The following is a 26,289-nucleotide window of genomic DNA, read 5'->3' as shown; positions in this document are numbered from 1 at the left end:
AATTTCATTCCCAATCTTTTGTAGCATAAGATTGAGCTAGTTGACCGCACAAGGTGTCCAAAAGATATGTTGATATCACTCTTTAACCAACAAACCAACAACTCGTCAATTCTTTGCGATGTCCATTATGACTTGAATAACATTTCTAGGTCCTACTGTCTCAATAGCAGAGATGACAATATCGACAATAAATTGCCCATCTTTTACTTGCGCCTCACAATACACGACTTTCAAAAGCATTGCCTTTTTATGGGACAATGCTATGACATTGATTTGGGGAAAATTTCTTGAATCTTTCCACCCATCTGAAAAGATGGATACACATATCTCAATCCATGAATCTCTTATGGGCTCCAATGCATCCTCAAACCCTTTGACCTCTCTTTCCAACAAGGTTCTGCGTATCTTCTCATAACCAGGGACCTCTTGGAGTTTCATTGACACTTTTCAACACCTTTTAGTACGGGGAGCAAACAACATCAAAGACAACCCATTTGTATTTATGCATCTTGCTATATTTTGGTGGGCAATGGTTTGACTCTCTTTGTATTGGGTGCAACAGGTGCTTCAATTTCAGTCTTAGCTGTGGTAAAAAAAAATGGGTGGTCTTCTACCACAATATCTGAACATGGCTGTATTCCCTTTCATTTTTTTAATGGGCAAATTTTTCTGCGTATTTCACTCTTTTGCCTTTTTATGCTTTATAATATGTTTTAACAATGTTTCATTTGGTATATGCAGCTTTTTTCCAGTGCAATTTTTGACTTCTTCTTGGGAATATATACAAATGGCCTACTGCCTGATAATATGAACTATTCCATTTGACTTCACATCCCCGATATTTCCAATGAAATCTCCCACCTCCTCGAAGCAGTTTTGTAATATTAACATATTTCTGTAGAGGAGAATTAGAATTTGGATCTGTTTTCTGTAATTCATTTGTGCTTACGGAAGAAGAGGTAGACGCGATTCTAGTTCCTATGGCAAGAAATTTTATACACATTCAGATTTTCAAAGCAAAAACAAGATAATGAAAATAAGATAAAATAGCTAGATCTTATGGATGATTAAAGATATATGAAAAATAATTTAAACAAAAGCAAAATAAAATGAAAATAAAAATTTACCTGTTTCAGCCAATAGAAACTTGCAAAAGAGCAGTGAAGCTCAAGCACTTCATCAAGCTTTACAATTGGGCTTCCAACTCCCTCTTGCTCAACCATATTTTTGCTTGACCACCTATTTTAAAACCAAATTTACTCCACCTCAAGGGAAAACAAGTTGTTTACACAATAAATGAACATAAACATTTCAAACTTAAGTCTTATAGAAAGACCTTTTTAGGATTGTGGGATCCAAAAAACAAATAAATTTGCAAAAAAAAAAGTCACTTCCATAACATTTGTTACTGCTTGGGTTGTCATTGGTTCACTCAGATTTGACCTGGGCTTGTCTTCAACAAACCAGCCCACTCGAGAGTGGACCCTTGCCAGACCCATGGGTGGAAGAGACTAAGACTTGGACTTGGTGCAAATCAATCTAGTACCAGAGTCCACGGGTGGTGAACCTACTAGCATAGATTTTTCCAAAGAATCATTGTGCAGTTTTGCAGCAGTTTTCTTATGGTGATTTTTGGCAAAATCATGGTTTCAATGTATTTTTACCAAATTTTGGCAAAACCATGGTTTTAGTTTTTCTTGGTCTGTTTTTTATGAACAAAGATTGAAGTTTTTTTAAGAAGCCGATCTTGGTCTTTACATAAAGGGAGGGATGACTCGGTTGCCCAACATTAGGCTGGCAGGCACTTAGTGCTTGTACTTGGTTATGTAAGGAAGATTTGTAGAAAGTGGTTTGTTGATTAGAAGTCCAACCGGGAGGTCTCAGTAGTAGGCTCATGTCACATAGCATTCTGAAGAGAAGGAATCAACCTTTCATGCATTTGTGGCCAAAAGACTTGTAAGGCATCAAAGTAATATTGTAATGTTTAGTATAATGGTCATGTAGTTAACTTCTTATAAGTGAGTGAGTTAGCTTTTAGTAACTTTTTATTCTTTAAGTTGTTTAGCTAGTTTAGTAACTTTCTATGCATTTTTAGTTCTCGATCATTTCCATTATAGAAATATCTTCTTGTAATTGCTTATTTAAGTAGTATTCCCCTCCTTTATTCAACATTGGATATTGATCGATGATCATCTCAATGATGAAGAGGTACGACTTTCCCTCACATTGAAAGATATGAAGGGGAGAAAGTTTCATATGGAGACAACAGCCAAGGGAGATCAATTTGAGGATTAATTATTCTCAAATGCAACAATGAAAAGTGGCAACTCCTTTCTTATGAAAGGTGGTGGCCTGCTCACCAATAAAGTATGAAGGATATTTCGTTCCAAGCATTGAAAGAGAGCTTACCAATCATAAGTCATGAATCCATCCAAACAAATCCTTCATCCGTCAATCATTAATCTCTCAAGAAATCAGGCAAACAATCAATTGTTGTTTTTCTAAGTTTGTTTCTACAAATGTTATTGATGATTTTCAAATGCAGATTTGGATCTCATATAAATATGAGAGGAGGAGACATGTCTCTTTAAGAGACATTTCCCTATAGTTAATCATCATTTAGTTAATAAATAACTATATGTATAACTCACCTTTAAGCACATATATAATATTAATATATTAACCATATATGTATTATATTATTATATAATAATATATAATGCATAATATAATTATATTACATATATAATATATATTATATATATAAGATATTTATCTTAAAGATAATTTACCATCAACGAGGTATCATGATAAAATCAATCCGATAGAGACATGACTCTACTTGGCCAAAGGTCACGTAGGGTCATGTCCCTACTTGATCACCGTCGGTATATAGGCAAATACTATTAGTTTGCTTCTCAATTGATATTCATGTGGTGGTAAAACAATTACATTTAGGAACTTCATAACATAATAGTCTCTTCTGATTATAAGAGCCCGATTAATTAAGTGAAGTCATTCATAAATAAATAAATAAATAAATAAATAAATAAATATATATATATTCTTATCAATAATATGAGACATAAAACAATGTTCATATAAATCATGAATACAAATACTCAATGTAATAAGTATAGCACTTTGATTGATGCTATACTTCAACATCAATCAGCGATATCAAGCAGACAATCATCACAACCACATCAGTCATCACTTTATCTTGGGATCGAGTAGATAAACAATTCAGTAGTCAAGCATCTATCCATCAAGTCAACATTCATCCAACCATCATCTACCAATATATCAAAATAGTATTGATTATATTGTCACTTTCAATCATCTAATCAATAACTACGCAATCATAAATCACGAATACCTTGAATCATTGAATCAAGGAAGATCAAAGAAAATAACATTCAGAACAATTTAGAAATATACATACAGCATTGTATAGCAGAATTCTAATTTAGACAAGTATGTGCAAGAACATAATTATGTTTGATATATATGCTTAGTGATATGCAATGTGGTTGCTGGTTCGATATCTATACACTTTAATACATTTTTAATTGAGAGATTAATAAAGCCTTGCCAATCTGTGGTTTTTTAATTAACACAATTTATCTATCTCTTATACCCACAAGCCATCATATGGGAATGGAAGGAAAGGACATATGTTAGGGACAGGCATTAGATCAGTTCCCTCAAGTTATGTAGGCCATCCCAAGTAGAGGGAATTGTCTTGGACGTTCTTGTGGTACAAGGGGCGAGTTGTCGTAGTTGGATGTTGCGTGCTTTTGGGCTTAATTGGGCTGAACAGTCTTCCTTAATAAATTGGGTGTCCTTGATTTAAGCAGATCAACCTAGGTGACAGGATTGTCTTAGTGTGAAGTCCTGCCATTTGTGCACCAAGGGGTGAGTTTCCATAGTTGGATTGTGCATGTTCTTGGGCTTATTTGGGTTGAATAATAGCCGGTCACTCTTTGTAGTTTTGCCTCTCCAAACCCTACTATGGTTGATTATGGGAAAAATGGAATTGTCAATGGCTTGGTTTCTAAAGTTCAAAAGCTGTTGGATGTTTTATCTAAATAGAATAAGATGACTATTGATATATATGCTCTTGTATTACTTGTTGGATCCCTAATCCTAATATTCATATTTGGTGTTATGAAAAATATTTTAAATATTGTCTAACATGATTGTACAATTGAATCCAGATTTAATCTTGACAAAGTCATTTTATTGGTTAAGAAATAATTTTAACTATATTACATTTCTTATTTTAATTGAACTTGTGATTTTAGGGCAATATCTAGGATCAGCCCAAAAGAGGACATCACACTATTATAGTAAAATAATGAATGTGTTATTAAACAAAGATCATAAATGATCTATATATACAATTATACACAAATGTTTCAATAACAAACAAAGAGACAGAAAGAGAAAGTTTCCATATTTAATAGAGAGAGAATATGGAAACCTAGAAGAGGAGTGACTATTAGAAATAGAAGTAAATTTACGGAAGAGAGAGAAAGAAAAATATAGAGATTCAACTCTAATACCCTCCTTTCATAGTCAATCTAACTTCGAAACAAAAAACTTGCAAGCAAATCCTCAAAAGGTGTAAAAGGCAGACTCGGGCTGATCAGTGAGCTCTGTATGTTTTGCAGTATTGGCCTGTGGCTAAGATCCTCCCTACTTCTGTTGTTCAAAAGCAATGCGAGTCCTACATTCTTGTATCACATGATCAAGTTTGTGGCAATAGTTGCATCAGATTTGAGCTGTCCTAGATTGAGCGGATGATTGAGATGGGCCTTTGTGCTTTTGAAAGGATTGGGCTGAAAATACTTGTTCAGAGGAGGATGAAGGTAGTTCAGAGGAGGATAAAGGAGCACTGCTACCAAATTGTTGTTTCCAATAGTCCTGCTACAGAAGTTTGGTGCATAAATTTGGAAATTGAGGTATTAGTTGTAGTAATGTTGAGCATCTCAATAAAGTGCTCATAGGATGGTGGTAGACTTTTCAGAGTAATGACCACCATATCCTCATCCTACATTGTTCGGCCAATGACCTCAAGCTGATCTCTTATGTCCTTAATCTTTAGAAGATGTTCCTATTATTTTCTGGTGCTCGTTTATCACAGGTGATGATTTAATCATTGTTGCCCTCCCAACTATAGGTGATAAATGTTTATCATCTCCCCCAAGCATTGCTGCTTCTCCATAAAGAAAATTGTTTTCGACATATGCTAAGGGAGGAAGATCAAACTTCCTTTATATCAAACAATTAGGACCCAAGGGAGGTTGCACCACTTCCAAGGTTTTGGCCCTTAATATTACATAATATATATAAAATTAGAATTTAAGGCTGACCCTCAATAAGGTTGAGCCCACTTGGAAATAAATAATTAGTATTATATCATTATATAATATAGTAATTATTATCACAAAATATAAATACATCCTCTCTCAATAATATAATAATAATATTATCAAAGATCATTATTATATTATAATCTTTTATAATAATCACATAGTATAACTATCTCACAATAATACAATAACTGTATCATCATGACTATACTATAATAATTATATTACCGATATAATTATTATATTGCAGTAACCAATATACTATCACAACATTGATCGACCTTGAGTCGACAAGAAGGAATCTGACCTAGCTACAAAAATCAACACTCCCTCTTAGCTATCGAGGATTCCTTTTGATCAACCAAGCCACATGGTGTCAACCATCAATGCAAATGCTCATAGTTGTCTTAACATGATCTTTACGATAGCTACACCCAAGAGTGAATAAGCACAACCATATAATGACATCCACCATATCTACTCAAATGTTTCTTGCACCTTAGACTTCTCCCTCTCAGAGAAGAATTCATATAGTACCTATAGATTGCTTGAAAGCTAAGACTCCTTAGCTATGCTTCCCTCTTAATTCAATATCAGCCTTTTGATCAACTCATCCAGGGTTGACTAGATAAACTCCCTTTGAACGGAGTCTCCCTCTTAGCAGGGACAACATACACAACATATGCTAGAATCCAATCTATCTAATTCCAACACTCCCTCTTAGCTAGTGAGGATTCAAAAGATGCACATCATCACCATGACACTCTCAGAGGGTGTGATCATCATGGACTCTTTCCACGATATCCATCTTGCATACTCACAGAGGATGGATCTACCTTGCATTGCCCACAGAGGGTAGGAGAGGTCTTGCATCTCAAATCTTCTCCTAGAGAAGAACACAAAATCACTTCGCATTGCCCGTAGAGGGTGGTTCCACCTTGCATTGCTTGTAGAGGATGGAAGAGGTCTTACACCCCAAAAGAAAACAACACCATCTTCATTACCCATAGAGGGTGGAAGAGGTCTTACACCTCAAATTTGAAGAAAGCACTACCACCTTGCATTGCCCACAGAGGGTGGGAGATACAATTGAATGTATCAAGGAAGTAATCGGCATGATCTCTCATCTTCCCATTGCATCTTGCAGCCAATAGAGATTAAAAGTTAGACTATCATAAATATTAATGCAAAAAGCATCCCCTTTAAAAAAAATGATAATCATGGAGTACTTATCATTTACGAAAGGAGACCGCTCCCTGGTAAGAGGAATCATAGACACATTTGGTATACAAACTGTGATGACATCATGGAAGCATTTCATAGAGATGAATAATAGTCCAAGAGAAATATCAATTCTTGATTCATACATGATTCACTATCCAAACAGCATAAAAGATCAAAGAGCATTATTCAACCATAAAGAATAATTATCCCCGATGAAAGAAAACTGCTTCCTAGGAGATCAGATTTGACATTGGTCCAATTGAGGAAACCATGATGGCAGTTTTGTGTTGTTAATGTCTGAACACTTTTTGGTGTGGAAGTCTTCATCAATACTATCTGTTGGCAAATCAGTGTCATCTTGTGATCCTTTAAGTCTTTTTGATGGAATACTTTCCAAAGAATCATTTCGCACTACACAATGTTCACAAACTAGTTGTAGCTTTTTGCCTGTTTGTAAACTACTAGACAAGCCTTTAAAAAACCTTCTAGAAATCAATCTCCAAGCGTTAGAAGGAGATTGAGCTTCAACCCAAGACTCTCCAATATCATTCGCAAGAGATTTTATCTATTGATTTATTTGGTCACTTCTCCTTTGGAATTGTCCATTCTCAGTAATCACCATACTGTTACTTGGTCTGAACAGATCATCTCCCAAATCATTGCTATTGTTAGCAGTGAGTTCCTCTTGTATTTGGCAATGTTGTGCAAGGTCCAATAGTGCCTCCATCATGTATGTCATATTTAAACGTTGATCCAGTAACTGTATCATGCCAAGAGGATCTGAATCCTTAGATTCTGCTGCTTGAAAATTACTCTCTGTGGTAGCTGAAGTGCAGTCTCTTTTCTTTCTTTTTACCTTCCGCAAATTGGGATCCATGTCAACGTTACAGGAATGATTCTCACTATTCACTGTGCAGCTTTGACCCTTTGCTAAAGAGGTATCAATGCATTTTCCTCTAGCTAAATCCTTCGTCTTTCTTGGTAATGTTGAAGGTAGTAAGGGTATCTGGTTGGAAGTAGGTAAGACTTTCTCTGGAAAGAGTATTGCCTGTAACTCCATCCACAGAAGCATTAACATAGTTGCTTCCTATTAATCCCATGAGTCGTGAACGACATCTCTGATCATCTAGGGAACAATATGCTACAGCATAATCATGTCTGTTGGAACTTGGATCGTTCTGTTATTTCTACATCTTCACCCTTAAAACACGTTCTTCTCACAGTAAAGCTGGAACAATTTCACAGCAAAGTAAAGCATATCCTCTAATGTGAATTTCTCTCGACCCTGTGGGTCTGCAGACTACACAATTTCTTCCAGACTGCATTTGCTTCTGCATGGATCCTTCAACCTGAACTCTTTCCAGAACCATTACATGTTTTACATCAGACCAAGAATAGAAGCCACATTTAGTTGTTGAAAAATTTGGGGATCCTGGTTTTCTCTCCGTGACGATTGGTGTCGCTATGCAAATGTTGGTCAGTGTAATGATTCGTTGTATCAAGGGTGTTGCCTGATACTGGTAAGAGTTGGGATAAACTCGAAAGGATGCTCCTTTTCATTCATTCGATTGATAGAGATATCCAGAATTGTGTTGCAGGTTCTTTGCCATTTCCGTATGCATCCATTTATCTGAATTGAAAAACCTTCTCAAGAATCGATCTGAGATTGTCCAAAAAAAATTGCATCATTCCTAGAGGCAGCTTGACCCGAGAGATGACACGATTGACAAAGGATTTGAGAGAATGAAAAAACATTTGAATAGCTCAAACAGGAACACAAGGCAGCAAGTCGATTCCCTTGAGCGGAGAACTTCTGCACCTGCCAGCTTACCTAGAGATCTGTTGAGATAGGTATCTTTTGGCCAAATTTGTTGGCAGTGACCATTTCTTGTTGTGGTTCTGCCTCACTGTTTCCTCAAAAAATCAAAGCCATTCCCACTGAATTTGCTACATAGTGTTGGATTCAAGAAGGGTTAATGGCCAGGCCGGATCCTCTATAAACTAGGCAAATATTCTTGAATTTATTAGCTTGATATTCTCTTATTGAATCCCTCTCGGTGGACAACAATAGAGATGTTAAGCTTTTCTTTATGCATGATTATTTTCACGATTTAGTGCACCATCATTTGTAGAACATAAATGCTTTGATCCGATGGTCAATTTGGGAAGGCGATCATTTTTGGCTAGCAATGTTACTACAGATCTTCTCTCGCTCTTCCTGTTATTCTCACCAGTTGTGCAAAACCATGATTGTCCTTTGTATTGAAATTCATTAGGTTTATGATTTCAAACGCCATTGGCAATCTTTAAACATAGCTGTTGCAGTGGATCTTCACCATAGCTTTGATACCATGTTGTTTTTTGGTGCTCGTTTACAATATGTAATGATTCAATCATTGTTATCCTCCCAACCATAGATGATAAACACTTATCATCTTCCTCGAGTATTGTTGCTTCTCCATAAAGCAGATTGTATTTGACGTATGCTAAGGGAGGAAGATCAAACTTCCTTTTATATAAAACAATTAGGACCCAAGGGAGGTCGCACCACTTCGAAGTTTTGGGCCCTTAATATTATTATATTATAATAATAATATATAAAATTATAATTTAATTTTATAATTTGAGGCTGATCCTTGATGAGGTTGGACCCATTCTGTAACATCCCCTTTTCTCGGGCCTTAGCCAACAACTAGCATATCTTCGTGTTAGTGTATCAGACTGTATGAGTAATATTATTCAGAATTGTACTTCAATATAAGAATTTATTATAAGACCGGATAATGACCAGGAAAAGTAGAAGTACGTTTTATGTAATATTCACTGATATGCACTTGGAAGACTTAATAATATATGTGTTTGCCGTGTCTTACAATCAGCGAGGAAGGGAGTATTAATATTAGTGTTTGACTATGAGTCACAACCGATAGGCGTGACTCATGTTTGAGTCACGTCTATCGGGCGTGACACAATAATCGCTCCCGATGACCTTACTAATGCCAATGAATGAGTATTCGATAACAATACATTCGTTAAGGCAGTTGAAAACATATTAACTTATTCCTATACGTTATGTAATATATTTGCATATATATATATATATATATATGTATAAATATATGAATATTATATACATATAAGAACAACATAAATATCAACACAAGATTAATTAATAAATCTTTATAATATATGTTCAACTAATCAGTATGTTAACACTCCCTCTTAGATTAGTAGGATAAACACATAGAAGAAGTCTTTGATCAAAAGACTTCTTTATACAATGTCAGATTATTGTTGATTCATCAATGATAAGATATTAATCAACTTATATTTGACATTATGTAAACTTGAGTGTTGGCCTATCAGAATATCAATCAAATGATATTCACCAAGCTCTCTAGAGTAATGGCCTATTAGAACATCAAGTGAATGATGTTCACCAAGTACTCAGAGTAGTATTGGCCTATCAAAATATCAGGGAAGATATTCACCAAGTACTGAAAATATATCTATACAAGCAACTTGTAGATAATCAATTTAATGATATCTAACGCCTAGTTGTTGATTTATAAGATAAAGCCTTTACATGAAACAATTATACAAAATGAATCATGCTACAAGTTATTGTAAGGACGTCACTTTACAACTTCTTCCAATACAAGTGAAATCATTTTGAAGTCATCACTCCTTAATGATTGATACTAGTTTTAAAAATTTTTAAAATATATATAATGTACATCAATCAATTTCTGAGACATTTCCTCAGATCTTACAATCATACCAAGTTCTTTACGAAAATGTTCCACCTTTGTCCTAGCAAGTGGTTTGGTAAGAGTGTCTGCAATTTGATCCTCTGTACTAATATATTTCAACTTGATTACGTCCTTCTCAACCATATCTCGAACATAGTGGTATGGTATTTCGATGTGTTTTGATCTGTTATGAAACATTGGATTAAGAGATAGCTTAATGCAGCTCTGGTTATCACAATAAATAGTAGTAGGTGGAAGTGGCTTTCCAAATAATCCAAACAAAAGCTTTCTCAACCATACAGCTTCTCTTGTTCCCATAGATGCAGCTATGTACTCGGCTTCTGTAGAACTCTGTGCTCTTGATGACTGCTTCCGACTGAACTAAGATATCATTGCTGAACCCAAGGTAAAACAGCATCCTAAAGTGCTCTTATGATTCTTTGAATTTCCTACCTAGTCAGAATCTGTATATTCGCTTAGATTTAGTTCAATTTTAGTGTATTTGAGACCATATCCAATTGTACCGCTGAGATACCTGAGAATGTGTTTTGCTGCTACTAAATGAGTTTGTTTCGGTTCACACATGAACTAAGAACATTTATAGCATAACAAATGTCAGGTCTTGTATTTACCAAATACATTAAAGAACCAATTATCTGTCGATATAGAGTAGGATCAACATTTTCAGAATCTCCTGTTGCTTCTTTTAGTTTCTTGAGGTGCAATATTCCTAAGTCCATTTCGAATTCAGATATAAGATCTTGTTTACTTTTGTGAATAAGGTGATCTTCTCCTGTAATCAAAAGATCATCAACATATAAAACCATAATCAACATATCCCCCTGGATTACCTTGTAATATAGATTAGGATCTGCAATGTTTTTAGAGAAACCAAGTTTAGTTAGGTGATGATCTATCCGTTTTCAATCCATGTAAAGCCTTATTAAATTTGCATACATGAGATTGTTTATTGTGTACTTCAAATCCTTCAGGTTGCTCAAGATAAACTTCCTCTTCTATAACACCATTTAAAAATGCAGTCTTTACATCCATTTGATGAATTTTTCATCGCTTGGATGTAGTAATGGCTAAAACAGTTCTGACGGAGGTATATCTGGCTACTGGAGAAAAAGTTTCCTCATAGTCTATTCGTTCTTTTTGTGAAAATCCTCTTGCTACAAACCTTGCTTTGTACTTATCGATACTCCCATCTGCAACATGTTTAATTTTAAATAGCCATTTTGAGGAGACAATTGATTTATTTTTGGGTCTAGGAACAATATCTCAAACATCATTTTTAAGTATAAAATTATATTCTTCTGTCATGGCATCTTTCCAATATTGATGTTTTATTGCTTCTTTTACATCAGATGGTTTAGATTTGGAGATTTCACTCATTAATGCAATGTAGCTAGAGTATATGTTAGGACGTTTTCTTTCCGTAATGAAATTTGAGGGGATGGAATTGTTCTCTTCAATTAGCTTTCTGGCCCATAGTGGTCTTTTCTTTTCCTTAGAAATGTGAGTACTGTCCATAGGTTCAATTGAGTTATCTTCCTCCATTAGAAACTCCCTCTCATTATCAGAGTTTTGTTCATCTAGAGTTTCTTCTGAATTTGATTCATTTTCATCTTTAGATCTTTTGAAAGCCAAGTCTTCATTAAATATTACATCCATACTTAGTTCAATATTTCTTTGTCCAGGGATATAGATACAATAAGCTTTGGAAGTTTCACTGTATCCTACAAAGATTCCCTTCTTTCCTGAGGGCTCTAGTTTGGTTCTCTTCTCGTTAGGAATGTGTACATAAACAGGGCAACCAAAAATTCTTAGATATTTAAGATCAGGTTTCTTCTTGGTAAATGCTTCTTTAGGGGTCTTGTATTCAAGATGAGAGTGTGGACATCTATTTTGAAGGCAAACAACAGTATTTGAGGCTTCTCCCCAAAGAAAAGTTTCAAGATTTTGGTCATGTGGCATTGCTTTAGCAGCTTCAACTATGGATCTATTCTTTCTCTTAGCTATTCTATTCTGTTGAGGATTATAGGGAACATAACACTTCCTCTTGGTCCCAACAGTTTTACAGTAATTTATAAAGATCTCAGAAATGTACTCTTTACCATTGTTTCTTCTTAAGACTTTTATTTTCTTTCCAGATAGATTTTCTACAAGGGTTTTAAACTCTTTAAATCTTGTTAGAATTTCTTCAGACTCTTTACTTTTAAGAAAATTGATCCAAGTTTTCCTAGAGAAATCATCCACAAATATGATATAGTATAGAAAATCCCTTAATGAAGGAACCGACATAGGACCACATAAGTCTGAGTGAATAAGTTCTAGAACTTCTTTGGATTTGCTTTGACTATTTTGAAATGTAGTTTTAATATTCTTCCCCAGAGCACAACCTTTACAAGTTCCTTTATGGTACGGATGAAGTTTAGGTAGACCTGTTACCATTTTTTCTAGAGAAGGTAATCCTCGAAAATGAAGATGAACTAGTCTCCTGTGCGAGATTTCATTTTCTTTGAAAGAATCATGAAGTAGAACTGAATGAGTGAGGGAGTTAATTTGATAAAGACATCCATGCCTTGAGCCAATCTTGTATGCATTTTTTATGTTAGAATTCTTAGGCCAAATTAAGACCTTTCCTTCCATAAATGTAACTTTGAATCCTTCATCTTCAAGAGCAGAGATGGAAAGCATTTTTATTTTTATACCAGGTACATATAGTACCTTAGTAAGTACAATTGTTTTTCCTGATTTCAGATGAATAGTGCATGTCCCTATTTCCATTACGGGATAGCTTGTATCATCTCTAATAGTTACTTCATCAACATAGTCCTCCTTGATAGAGTTCAATTGTTCTTTAAAACCTGTAATATGTCGAGAGGCCCCACTATCAATTACCCAAGTACTTGATCTGAATGAGGCTTCACTGGAGAGAGCTGAATGGAAAGCATTATGTTTAGAATTTCTATTTGAGTTTTGAGTGGTTGTAAATGAGGCTTGCTGCTTAATTCGATTAGGACATCTAGATGCCGGATGTCCAATTTTATCACCTCTAAAAGATTGCATCTTGGAGAAGTTAGGTTGCTTTCTCATCCCTTTGAATTTCCTTTTCTTCTTATTTACTTGAGTAGAGAGAACTTGTAAATCTTCTTTTGAGGAGTGGACATTTTGGCCTCGGGCTACTTGCATACACTCTTCTTGTATGTAGTCAGCTTTAAGTCTTTCAAATTTAGGGAGTTTAGAATGGGAGCACACCCCTTGTCTGAAAGTATCCCATGATGATGGAAGGCCTTTTAGAGCCATTATTGTTAACTCCTTTCCATCATAGATGTGTCCTATTGAAGAGAGTTGATTTCGAAGTGCAGTTATTCTCATAAAGTATGAGGAAATTTTCTCTCCCTTATTCATTTTAATATTTGACATTTTGTCCTTTAATGTGATAATCCAAACAACATTATTTATCTCAAACATATTTCCAAGAGCATTGTACATCTCATGTGTAGTGTCTAGTTCTGAGATTACGGGGAGTAGTTGAGTCTAACACCATCCACAATGAGCTTCATGGCTTTATTGTTGTGATTCTCCCATTTTTCCAGTTCATCATTTCCTTTGGGTGGTGGTCAGAATTTTCAACGAACTTATTTAGGCCATGTTTTTGCAGTATGAGTTTTAGTTGTAGTTTCCAACCTGCAAAATCTGAATCACCTTCTAATCTGTCTTCTAACCTCTTGCCGTTTACCATTTTAGAAAAATATTTGACTAAAGTCTGATTTCAGATCACTTCTTTAAACCTGCTCTGATACCATGTTAGTGTATCAGACTGTATGAGTAATATTATTCTGAATTGTACTTCAACTTAAGAATTTATTATAAGACTGGATAATGACCAGGGAAAGCAGAAATACGGTTTTATGTTATATTCACTAATATGCACTTGGAAGACTTAATAATATATGTGTTCGCCATGTCTTACAATCAGCGAGGAAGGGAGTATTAATATGAGTGTTTGACTATGAGTCACGTCTATCGAGCATGACACAATAGTCGCTCCTGATGACTTTACTAATGCCGATGGATGAGTATTTGATAACAATGTATTTGTTAAGGCAGTTGATAACATATTAACTTATTCCTATACGTTATGTTATATATATATTTGAATATTATAAACATATAAGAACAACATAAATGATTATATTTGAATATTATAAACTTATAAGAACAACATAAATATCAACACAAGATTAATTAATAAATCTTTATAATTTTTGTTCAACTAATCTATACATTAACACTTAGAAATACAATTACTACTTCACATTCACGAGAAGGTAGTTATAACAGATATCTTGCATGTTCATGCTAAAGAGATTAACGGTTACAATCAATTTAACTGAAACATCATAACTAACAATTGAAGACATAACCAAATAAAACTAAATTGAGAATTTTAAAGTTTGCAATGCTCTAAATTCTGAAACTGAAACCCACCTAGGGCAGCAGCTGCCAAACCTTGGGTAAGTTCACATATACCGCTTAGGGCATAAGATTATACCACTTTATTGTAATAACCAATACCATTTAGGGCAACAAAACCACTGTAACATCCCTTTTTTCCTATTGCTAATTATGACAATCAAAAGTAAAATAAAATGTCTATTAGTTTTTATTGACATAAATAAATGATAGTTATAACAACCATCGAGTAAGTCTATCTCATACAAGGAGTTACATTTCGTGATCAATTTGTAAAATCAACTGATTTCATTGATTTCCCTATACATTTAAAAGGAAACTGATGTCTTGTCATTGGAGGGAATAACTGATTGAACAATATTAACCATCTGACATTTCTTCCACTTGAGATTTCAAATATCATAAAAGTAAAATACCCGTTACTAGAAGATATCGAATGCAAATCATATCTTTGCCCTGTGCAAGTCTTGGCATCTAGCTTAACCTTGAGGGTTTAACCGCCCAACCACAAACCCTTAAGTATCCCTACACAATCTCAACCGAGAAAGACCCTCCCTAACTTGGAATCATGCCTAAGACACCACTGTCCAACCGTTGAGCATCTTGGTGTCAGAGTATCAACCCACCGCTCATTTGACAACAAGATCTATACATTGGACTGCCATGAGCTGATGCAATTATTTAATGCTGTTATATATAAGTTCATTGCCATTGCAATAATGTTCTCTCCTCCCACCCTTTATCTTGACCATTCCGGTCCTTATGGGTGCTTCCTAGGAGATCCTTTGTGTAAATTTAAATTCTGGTATCAATCTGCATTTCTAAAACCAAAACATTGTACAATTTTCTTTATCATGGTATCAAATGCTGTACTTATCTTAGAGGCATATTGTCAACACCTTTGTATAAGCCAGCGTAATATAGTAAGTAATCAATGCTTTGCAAATATCATATCATATACATAATTTGTAAGTGGCAAATGCATAGAAGATCACTTGCAGAAATGCAATAACAACTTACGATGTTTCACTTCTATGTTACTATTATATGATCCTTCTGCTGCAAAATAAATAAAGGAATAATGAATGCATAACCTGCTAGAAAGAGGTGCGCTGCCTTGTGCGGTTAAAGATTACTATCCTTGTCTAGCAGATGGAAATGAAAGTCTGCAAAAGTGGATAGTAAGAGAGACTTGGCAAGTCAGGTGCTACACACTTGGCTTTTGATAGATATGGAGCTCACACTCCATGCAAACTGCAGTGTTTGCAGTCCTTGGCTTATGGAAAATGCCGTGAGTAAGGAATGAAATTGCAGAGCGCAAAAGAAAGATTGGAAAAAAATTGCTCGCATAGCCCTGGCAAGAAGATATATAAACCAGCCTGCGAGTGCATGCTCAGTTACAAGAAAAGCCGAGGTGGCAGGTGTATAGCCAGGTATCAGTTCCATAAAAAAATTACATTTCCATCAATTTAAAAATAAATAAATTCCATGAAGTTGAAATATTTGAAAAGAGCTTATGAAAAATAAAAGCCCAATGGAAAGATAGGAAATCACTCAAATCAACTGGGAACAATAATAATGATAATTATAAAGGTTCTCCTTCCCAATGATTTTTAAAATATATGGGCATCATGTTATCTATGCCACCTTTATTTGTACGTACACATATACATAAATGTGTGTAAATTTAATCAATAATATACATATTGTAAATTATATGTATGTATATTGGTTCAATAGACACATAAATTATACATACATAACCAATATACTATCACAACCTTTATTGACCCCAAGTTTGCCAAGAAGGAATCTAACCTAGCTGCAAGAATCAACAATGACCACCATATCCTCTTCCTCCATTGTATGGCCAATGGCCTCAAGATGATCTTTAATGTCCTTAATCTTTAGAAGATGTTCATGTAAGGACATGTGCTCTTCCATAATAATAGAGAATAGCTGATTCTTTAGAAAGAAAGCTTTGCTTTTGTTTGATGTCTCTTGGAGATCCTAAGTGTTTTCCAAATCTCTACAGTTGTCTTGTTGGAGGACACTCGAGGCACTTGATCAGCAGTAACTGAAAGCTTAATGAGCATAACCACTTCACAATTATGCTCATCAATTTTCTCTTGAGCAGCATCGACTATGGTAAGATGAGTCTTGGTACCCAGAACAAGTGTCTCAAGGCAACGGTACTCGAAGATTGTCATCATTCTCTGCTTCCAGGTGTTGTACTTCTTTTCGTTGAATCACTGTCTGCCTTCCAAGAGAAGATTAGTGAGAGATGCCATGACACGTTTTTGATGCAAAAAATGTTTTTAATTTTTTTTCCAAGAATCGCGACAATTCATGTGATTCACCCGATTCGACGATTCAATTCAAGCCAAATGATTTTTTGTGAATCGGTTAATCGAATCAGCAATAAAGGGTTTATGAAATAAGTTACTAAATTTCAAGGGTTTTTTTAAACTTGCCGATTTGTGGCCGATTCATGGCCGATTTACGATTTCCAATTCTGATACGATTCCGATTCTCGTTAGTTTGCTTAAAAGACATGAACTTCGAGGCAAATTGATGTAAGACCCAAAAAATGAAAGGACACCCTAAATAGAGCTTGAAAAACCCAAAAAGAATCCCAATTTAGTTTCTAAATCCATTGGCTTATAAATTGAGGCACGAGAAACAATGCACCCAAAAAAAAATGGAGACCGACACAATTGAGATCTCAAAAAACCTATCAAGAATTTGCAATAACTTTTTTTCAAATAAAAAAAGCACCTAACAGTTTCAAAAGAAACCCTAGCCATTTTTGTGAGAAACAAAAGTTGCAAGTTTGACTGTAAAACAAATGGTGGATTGTCTGCAAAAGCACTGCCAATAATGGTGTCACACGGGCAGCAAAATGTCAAAAATTGTGCCTAACTAGAGTCGTAAAATAGGAACAAACTGTCGTGTTCTTTACAAACACCTGCGAGGATGACTGATGGCGGCCATTTTTTCCAGCGAGTTGCAGAAGAATTGCGTGGAAGAACAAGAAAAATAGCGCCAAGAGAAGAATGCTAGCCAAAAGACAATTTACAGACTTGAAGAATAATGCCTAGAAATGTGTGCTTCTTTCTGCAACTCAAAAATGACCTACGACTTGCATTTCCAATCAAAATGATGCCCTCAGAAGCAACGTGAGTTGCAGACCAATATCGATGCCCCAACAGATAGGATTTGCAAAAAAAATCACTGCTAAGAAGCCCTACTCAGGTTTTCAGGAACAAATTGAATTCTTACAAAGACAAAAATTTCAACACATCCAAGCAAAGGATTTTGAAAATCTTAAGTCTAAAAGTTTCATGAAGAAATAAAGATTTTCAAAACCTATTTTGAAAAATAACCTCGGAAATTTCAAGAGTGAAATTAATTTTTATCAAAAAAAAAACTTTGATACCATAGTATGGTAAAATAATGAATGTGTTATTAAATATAGATCATAGATGACCTATATATACAAGTATACACAAGAATGTTTCTATAAGGAACAAAGAGAGAGATAGAAACATTTTGAAGAGAGAGAAAGTTTCTATATTGAATAGAGAGAGAATATGGAAATAGAGACGAGGAGTGACCATTAGAAATAGAAGGAAATCTACGGAAGTGAGAGAAACAAAAATAGAAAGATTTAATTCTGATAAAAACTACTTGTAAAATATCATCGTTTTGTATATATTAAGTTATATTGTGTTTCTCAACTTGTGATGTACTAGTTATGTATTAACCTTGTCCTCATTTTGTGATGTGATGTCGTATTCTTGTAGATTTAGGATAAATTTATAGTGGGCTTAGCTGTTGTCTAATTTTGTACTTAACTAATAAAGCACCGATGTATGATAAATGTAGAGATTCCGAGGTCCTACTTGCAAGTATATGCTGTGGTTCCTGTGAAGAATCTAATGTTAAATCTTTGTCTTTTTCCCTCAATCTGTGGTCGTGTTTGAAAATTGTCTTCTTCTTCTATATTCTTTGTCATTATGTTGTTGTCTTGTGAGTAAGGAAAATAGATAGAGTTCAAGTGGACATGAATAGAGACGAAGTCACTCAATAGTGAAACTTTGACATTTAAGTTGAAAAAATAATAATTCTGATTCCATTGCTTAGAGTGTGTCTGGTAGGAGAAAAATAAGTCTGCCCCAAGCCAGACCTTTTATTAAAGGAGAGCAACATACACAATAAACGGGATAGGAAAAGCTTGGGTTTGAGGTCAAAATTGCAGGCAAACATCAAGTACATGCTCCTACTGTTTAATTTTTTTTCCGCAAATGAAAACTTACAGATGGAACATAATGGCGCAAACCAATGTTATGTCAGAGGAGGCATCTAGTTCTGAAAGAGTAACAGGGAAGAATAAATTCAGGTTACAGACATAATTTAAAAGTAACAAAGGAAAGGGAACAGTATAAGTGGTAGCAATCCAAATGGTTAAGTCCCCAGCAATAAAACATAATACAAGTAGCCTTGTGAAGATTAAAGCAGAAGACTTTGGAAAGAGATCACAATTTTCATGTCTACATTAAGCCCCATTCCTGAAGAAGGCATAACCTTGCCATCTATTGTTGAAAAGGGACATGCAAGGACTGAGATGGCTTCTAGAGAGATGTATGAGGGGTCCAGGATGGGCAATCTCAGGTGGAAGCTGTGTACTTTTCCTAGAGCTTTTTTAACATGTAAGGGTGAAGAATAAATAGAGAAAATTTTAATTTTTATCTGTGGTTGTTTCTCCATACACCCTGCAGGTCATTGAGACGGTCTGGGGCACGTCCTTTGCCACAGATTGTATTCTTCGGTGCTGGGCTACTTGTCTGTGAGGAGTACCTAGTCCCTCCTTGCTCTGTTTTTCTGTTTCCTTTGCTTTCCTGTTTGTTCATTTTGCGGATACGGTTTGGTGCTTCTGCTGCCTTGTTGTATGTCTTCTAGTCACTTAAACCTTTGTGGTCTCGTGTTGGACACTAGTAAATTTATCTTGTCTTATCTATCTTGGTTCAACCATTCTATAATTCATAATTGTCCTGGCATACACTTATTGCTTGATTGCCTTCCTTTCGTTTACTTTTCCCTGAAGTAGGTCCTTTTGTGAAATATATGTGGAGAGTAACATCTGATTGCATTGTTTTCTCTCTCTATGCCACTTATCCTTCTTTTGCTTCCTGATTATTTTGCTCACAAGAATCACACTTTCTTATTACAGGAGGAGCTGAAACGACGGTTGAATGCAAGGATTGAGTATGCCAAATTTTTACAGGACACTCTTAAAGAAATGGCAAGAGAAATCAAAACATCTCGCAGTGGAGAACTTAAACAAACAGCAGAAGACCTTGATAATTTTTTGAGTAAGGTGGATCTCATCATTTACAACACTACTGGCTTCATACACACAGCATGGTTCCTAGATCGTAATTGTAGAGTTCTATAGTTTGTAATGGTCTAGGTGGTGTTATCTTTTTGTTTGTTTATGTTATTGTGTAAGTAGGTGACTTACAAGCATTGGATGTAGAGAGATTTCAAACTTTGCATGTAAGCAGAAATTACAATGTTCTTAGTTTTTAATCGTTTTAACAAATTTTTATTGTTATTCACCAGGTTCGCACGGGTGCAAAGGTATCCAATGAAGAAATTTTGGGTTTTGCAAAGCTATTCAATGATGAAATAACTTTGGACAATATTAGTAGGTGAGTGGTAATACCGTAATTCATATCAAATGCATTCTATTTATATCTTAATTTAATAGATATGAAAGATTTAAAGAAAATGCCATGATATAGGTTTGGTCTCATCTTTAGTTGTCCAGTCTTCAAAACGGTTCACGACTTTGATTATTGTGAAGTGGCTATTATTTCAAGTCCCTATAATGTTAAGGAAAGTTCCATGGATGCATATTTTGGTGAATGTAAATAAGTGTTAATCTGTGGGAGTTTGACATAGTGTAGTAACAGTTTGTCAGATGTAAGAAGGAAAATTGACTGGTCTTTATATATATGCAATTCAATTAGGTCATTGATATTCACCATTAGTAAGTCTTAGCTATCTTGTAAACGAGCATCGTTTTATTGTTTGAAAACTTAGAGAACTAGTTTAAACTTTAACATCTTTGACATTGCAGACCAAGGCTTGTAAACATGTGTAAATATATGGGAATCAAACCCTTTGGAACTGATGCATATTTGCGCTACATGCTACGCTCAAGGTTGGCAAGGTAATCATATCTTATGTTTGACTTATCATTTCACAGTAACTGAACACACTATTTGATGAATGTGATGGAATGAGTTTTTTTTTACTGTACTTCCATTCAGGTGAAGCCTAATGTTTACATATGGCTATTATGTTATGACTTTCATCTCTCTGATGAGTGACTAGTAAAATTCATGTTTGGAGGTGTATGCAGTTAAATGCCCTTGTTCATGTAAAAAGGAGTTCCCAGGGTCTGAAATATCCATGATTTTTCATAAATTATGATTCTACCAATGATCTCTAAATTTGCAATTTTAAAGCTTAATGACCATGCATAGTTAGTGTTTGTAGTGCTTTTCCGAGTTGGCTCTCAAGACCCTTTAGGCTTTATTGTATGAAGGTTATATATGAACAGTTTCTTTAAGAGGTGACACTCCATAACCACTGGTTTTTCTTCTAATATTTATTGTCTCTTAATATAGCTGTATGACTCCAGAATAACATCTTGTATAACTTAAGAATAACATGCACTGTTGTCTGCTGAGATGAACTTTTGTTTTCCCTTGTTCAATGATTAACTCTTGCATTGCATGTCTGCATATGGACTGGATTTTGCTGAATGAATCAATGATCTCTTATTTGTTTCACTGTAAAAGATAACAACAAACTGTATTTTTCTTTGCCCCCCTGTAAAGATATCAACAATCTTTATTGAATTTTTTTCTCTATAGAGTGCTTTAGTAATATAATAATCATTTCTTTATTTTTCTGAAAGGAAACCATTGTGCCATCATCAATTCTAAGCTCAAAGGGTGTAGTCCATCTCAGATGTTCATCCATAGAGTTGATCTTGTTGCCAATCACTAATATGTACACTCTCATTCACAGTTATGTATTTTACCTTCACTGTTCAGCAACAAGGTAAGGGGAGAAACATGGAGTATCCAGGCTAGCTTCATGGCCAAATCAGTTTTAAATGTTGACCAGAGGTTTCTTGGACGTACAATACAGCTTCTTATTATCTTAACTATATGATTCTCTTGGCATCTGAAAGATGAAATTGCTTCCACTACCATGTAATTAAACAATTTTATTGTATATAAAGAAGAATGAATGGGTATGGGAAGATAGGATCTCTCTAGTGGAGTTCGTGGGAGAAGAATATGACTAATTAATCATTGACCTTATCAAGAAGGATCTGGCTTCATACACCAGCTATCCCATTTGACAATTTTCCAGTTGAACTCCAAATCTATAAAGAGCAAAAGGAAACTCCCAATTATATCAATCATGAATTTTTGACTTACACAGATGAGTCAAAATGCTTGGCTGTTTTTGGTGTTCATTAAACTATCTGGGAAGCAATAATTTTGTCACATATTTACCTCCACTTTAACAAATGGAGATGGGGACGGTGTGGTTACTTTGAGGGGCTGACTGTGAAAAGAATTCAGAAATTGTCAGTGTTGACTTGTTGTTTTGAGGCTTCTTCAAAGGTACAAAGCAGCTTCTTGGGTATACTATTTTCACTTGATATTTTAGTTGAGAGAAACAAAATATATCCTGCAAATTGAAAGCTAAAAAAACATTTTAAATATGGTGCGGCAGAAAATCCAAACAACTTTTGTTTGAGGTGGCTTTCACTGTCATATGATTGTATGTTACACAGATGGAGTGACAAGAAAACTTCTGCTAGAAGAATGAAAGGTGTGGTGAGAGACGATCTCACTGGTGCAGTTCACTGACAAGAGAAAGCCTTACCTAATTAACTTGTGACCTTTACAAAGATGGTCTTTTAAGACTATCGTGGTCCACTTTGTTTGTAGGACTTTAAAGAGAGGCTTTTAGCTACACTGATTGAAAGGCTTTTGTGATTGCCCAGTTTGTTGCTCAATGAATGATTTCCTGGGCAGCAATAATGCTGTCACATATATGTGTTCTCTGTAATAAAAAAGGTGGGGTTGCTGATATTAAGTTTGAGAGAACTGATAGTATTTTTCTGACACAATTTCATACTGACATGACTTGTGAAATATTATTGTGTTATTATTTCAAAGTGAAATAGCTTAGGATCTTCAACGGTCGAGGCTCCTTTTTGCTATATGAGGGTCAACATGTTTGACTTCAGTGCATGTAGCATCTGTTTGCTGTGCCTTGACTCCTTCACTGCCTTGCGTAGAAGTGCACTATTTGTATGGCCTACTGCAATGCACTTGGTAGAAATAGAAGGACATCTGTTGACTCTGATTATTTTTCTGCAAATTTGGAAATATCTCTTAGGACTTGTAAAGAAAATAGCCCGAAGAAGCTTTCATTGACCTCCTCCAAGCAGAATTTTGGAATATATTCTATAATTTAATGAGCCTCTTCTCCTTATTTTGAATTGTCCAGCTCTGGTTAATGTAGCTGGGACACTGTATGTTAACATTATTTAGTGAAGAAACCTGTCTTGGGATCCACTTTTGTGACCCATATGGCAAGGCATCCTTTTCTCCAATACATTTCCTCTTGCTTTAGCAAATATATATTTATTATCATCTAAGCATGTACCTTTTAGCATCTCTTCTCGTTGCATTTTTTTGACAGGTGTTGATAGAGTAGTTCATTGTATAAGAACTACGACAAAGGATGGTTAAAAATCTTGAATTAATTTGACTGGGTAGCAATGTTGACTATCCATATTGATGAATTTGCTGATCCCACCCAGAGCAGGCCGTTAGCATCTTAAGTTTTAAGGTTTTTATACCAGGCCTGTATGAAACTATTAACAGGGATTGTTTAATAGATTCCTTCTTTCATTTTGGATCTGGCACATATGATTTGCCATATTGTATTTCTTGATATTGAATTTCAGGGGCTGGATCTATAAACAATCCTTGGCATGCATTTTTTCTTGATTTCACATAAATGCCATCCATTTATTTTTCTAGTTTTATGATATCCTTGGGTGTTAAAATCCAGTTACGAGAAAAAAGTTGCACGGATACTCATTTGATTGTTTCTATGTTTAGGATCAAGGAAGATGATAGAATGATCCAAAGTGAGGGGGTTGAGTCTCTTTCTGAAGCTGAACTTAGGCAGGCTTGTAGAGATCGTGGAATGCTGGGCCTTCTCTCAGTTGAAGAAATGCGCCAACAAGTAAGTTTGGAGTCATTTACTTTTAGCAAAAGCTAGTGTTGATATTGTGTTTTTCTGGTTTCCATCTCAGTGACAGAAAACTGAATATAGTTATATATTAGAAATAAAAGTGTAAATTTTGACAAATTGATTGCATGCTGTATGGATTGAAGATGTTGTGTACTGAAATTTATAAAGCTAGGATAAGATTATATTAGTTATAATTATATTGGTTGGTTGGCCTTAAAAGTTGCACATCATAACCTCTAGAAGTGTATTGATCTTTCATCCTTGTCATATGCCACATATTATTGTAACATTTCATGAATTTATATGTTTTGGTATATTATAGCCTTTAATCTATAATGCAAAATTGTTATGAATATTGGTATCCACAAAACAATTTATCTGACATCCCAAATCTCTTAATAGGAGCTAAATGATCATACACGTCACAGATTGGCCACCTTGATGCTGCGCAAAGCAGATAAATGCAAGACATGAATCCTGGCTAAGCTAACACCTATAGACAAACCAAACAATGTTATCAATCAAGAAGCAGTAAGTTTAACACTGATGAAGACCATCACTTAACTTCATTGGAAAGATGCTTATTCCTTGGAGTTAATCACCCCTCGAAAGAATCAATGATATGGATCTCAACCAATTTGTCTTAATTTTCCAGCTCAAAACATCACTCAGTAGAACATTAACCTATGCTGGTGAGATTCTGATTCAGCACGAACTTAGCAAACCAATTATTTACTTGGACTCAGACTTAATGAAAAACTCAGTCAAAACTCAGGAAATTTTGATATTCATTAAAAAATAATGAATTTCAGTGAAAAGTTATTATAATGCTTTCTGTATTAAATGAACTTCAAATTCTTCTCCATCAACTAATTCTGATTCAGGTTCTTCTGTATTACTTTTCTGCATAAGCTTATCAATCTTTATATTTAGACTTTCTACAACCTTCTTCAGTCTTTTGTTATAGCACTTATAGGCTTTGTGAGTGGGGTATCCAAGAAATCTTTCATCATGATTCGAAACTGCCCAATCCATCTTCATTGCTTTTGATAAAATGTCTGCCATACCACAATTTATAAGGAGTTTTATCACTATTTGGCGTTAAGTTTAACTCTATTAAGGGTACATACTGCTGTATGTACTACATCAACCCAAAACATATCAAATATCTTGCCCTCCTTAAGCAAAACCCTTGCCATTTCTTTGGCTGCCCTATTTTCTCTCTCCAGTAGACCGTTTTGCTGTGGAATTCTTGCTGCAGAATAGTGTCTTTTTATTCCATGCTTCTCACAGGATTTGTCAAATTTATTAGAGGTAAATTCTTCATCTCTATCAGAACTAAGAGGTTTGAGTTTTAGGCCTCATTCCTTTTTAAGCATACACTAAGATTTTTGAACATTTCAAATGCTTCAGAATTATCTTTTAAAAATGTCACCCGTCATTTTTTTGAGAAATCTATTGTTGCAGTAAATCAATGTTGTTGCTGTTGTTTTTAAACAGAGGAGATGAAAGCTCCTTATATAGATTTACAAAGATGATGTTTCTAAAAGAAACAACCGCGAACTAAAGACAAAAATAGAAACTACCTAATAAACTAAAGATTAACTAAGATGACCAGTAAAGAAACATTATAATATTCTGTTACACTCCCTTAATGGTCATTGTCTAACTGCTGTCTTTTGGTCACAAATTCTTCGAAACATTCTACAATTGTCAATACTCTCCTTGGAGGTAAATTCTTTATCTCTATCAGAACTAAGAGGTTTGAGTTTTAGGCCTCATTCCTTTTTAAGCATACACTGAGATTTTTGAACATTTCAAATGCTTCAGAGTTATCTTTTAAAAATGTCACCCGTCATTTTTTTGAGAAATCTATTGTTGTGGTAAATCAATGTTGTTGCTGTTGTTTTTAAACAGAGGAGATGAAGGCTCCGTATATAGATTTACAAAGATGATGTTTCTAAAAGAAACAATCGCGAACTAAAGACAAAAATAGAAACTACCTAATAAACTAAAGATTAACTAAGATGACCAGTAAAGAAACATTATAATATTCTGTTACACTCCCTTAATGATCATTGTCTAAC

General features: G+C 34.8%; 1 protein-coding gene across 3 annotated transcripts in view; it reads left to right on the top strand.

The window, feature by feature from the left end:
- LOC149557818 (uncharacterized) overlaps nucleotides 1-26,289 on the top strand; it is a 106,514-nt gene that overhangs the window by 16,991 nt on the left and 63,234 nt on the right. For all 3 annotated transcript variants that reach the window (XR_016364922.1, XM_089832302.1, XM_089832303.1), the window contains exons 4-7: nucleotides 20,073-20,219; nucleotides 20,465-20,553; nucleotides 20,985-21,077; nucleotides 24,067-24,193. Coding sequence is in view for 2 of the 3 variants with exons in the window: in XM_089832302.1 (XP_089688428.1) it covers nucleotides 20,073-20,219; nucleotides 20,465-20,553; nucleotides 20,985-21,077; nucleotides 24,067-24,193 (456 nt within the window). In the remaining variant the exon portion in view is untranslated. The remainder of the gene's footprint in view (nucleotides 1-20,072; nucleotides 20,220-20,464; nucleotides 20,554-20,984; nucleotides 21,078-24,066; nucleotides 24,194-26,289) is intronic.

This window comes from Cupressus sempervirens, chromosome 5, assembly GCF_028749045.1.
Source record: "Cupressus sempervirens isolate cs-2001-9-10 chromosome 5, ASM2874904v1, whole genome shotgun sequence".
NCBI classification, from domain to species: Eukaryota; Viridiplantae; Streptophyta; class Pinopsida; order Cupressales; family Cupressaceae; genus Cupressus; species Cupressus sempervirens.
Note: the sequence above shows the minus strand (reverse complement) of the source record. Positions and strands in the feature narration are given on the sequence as shown.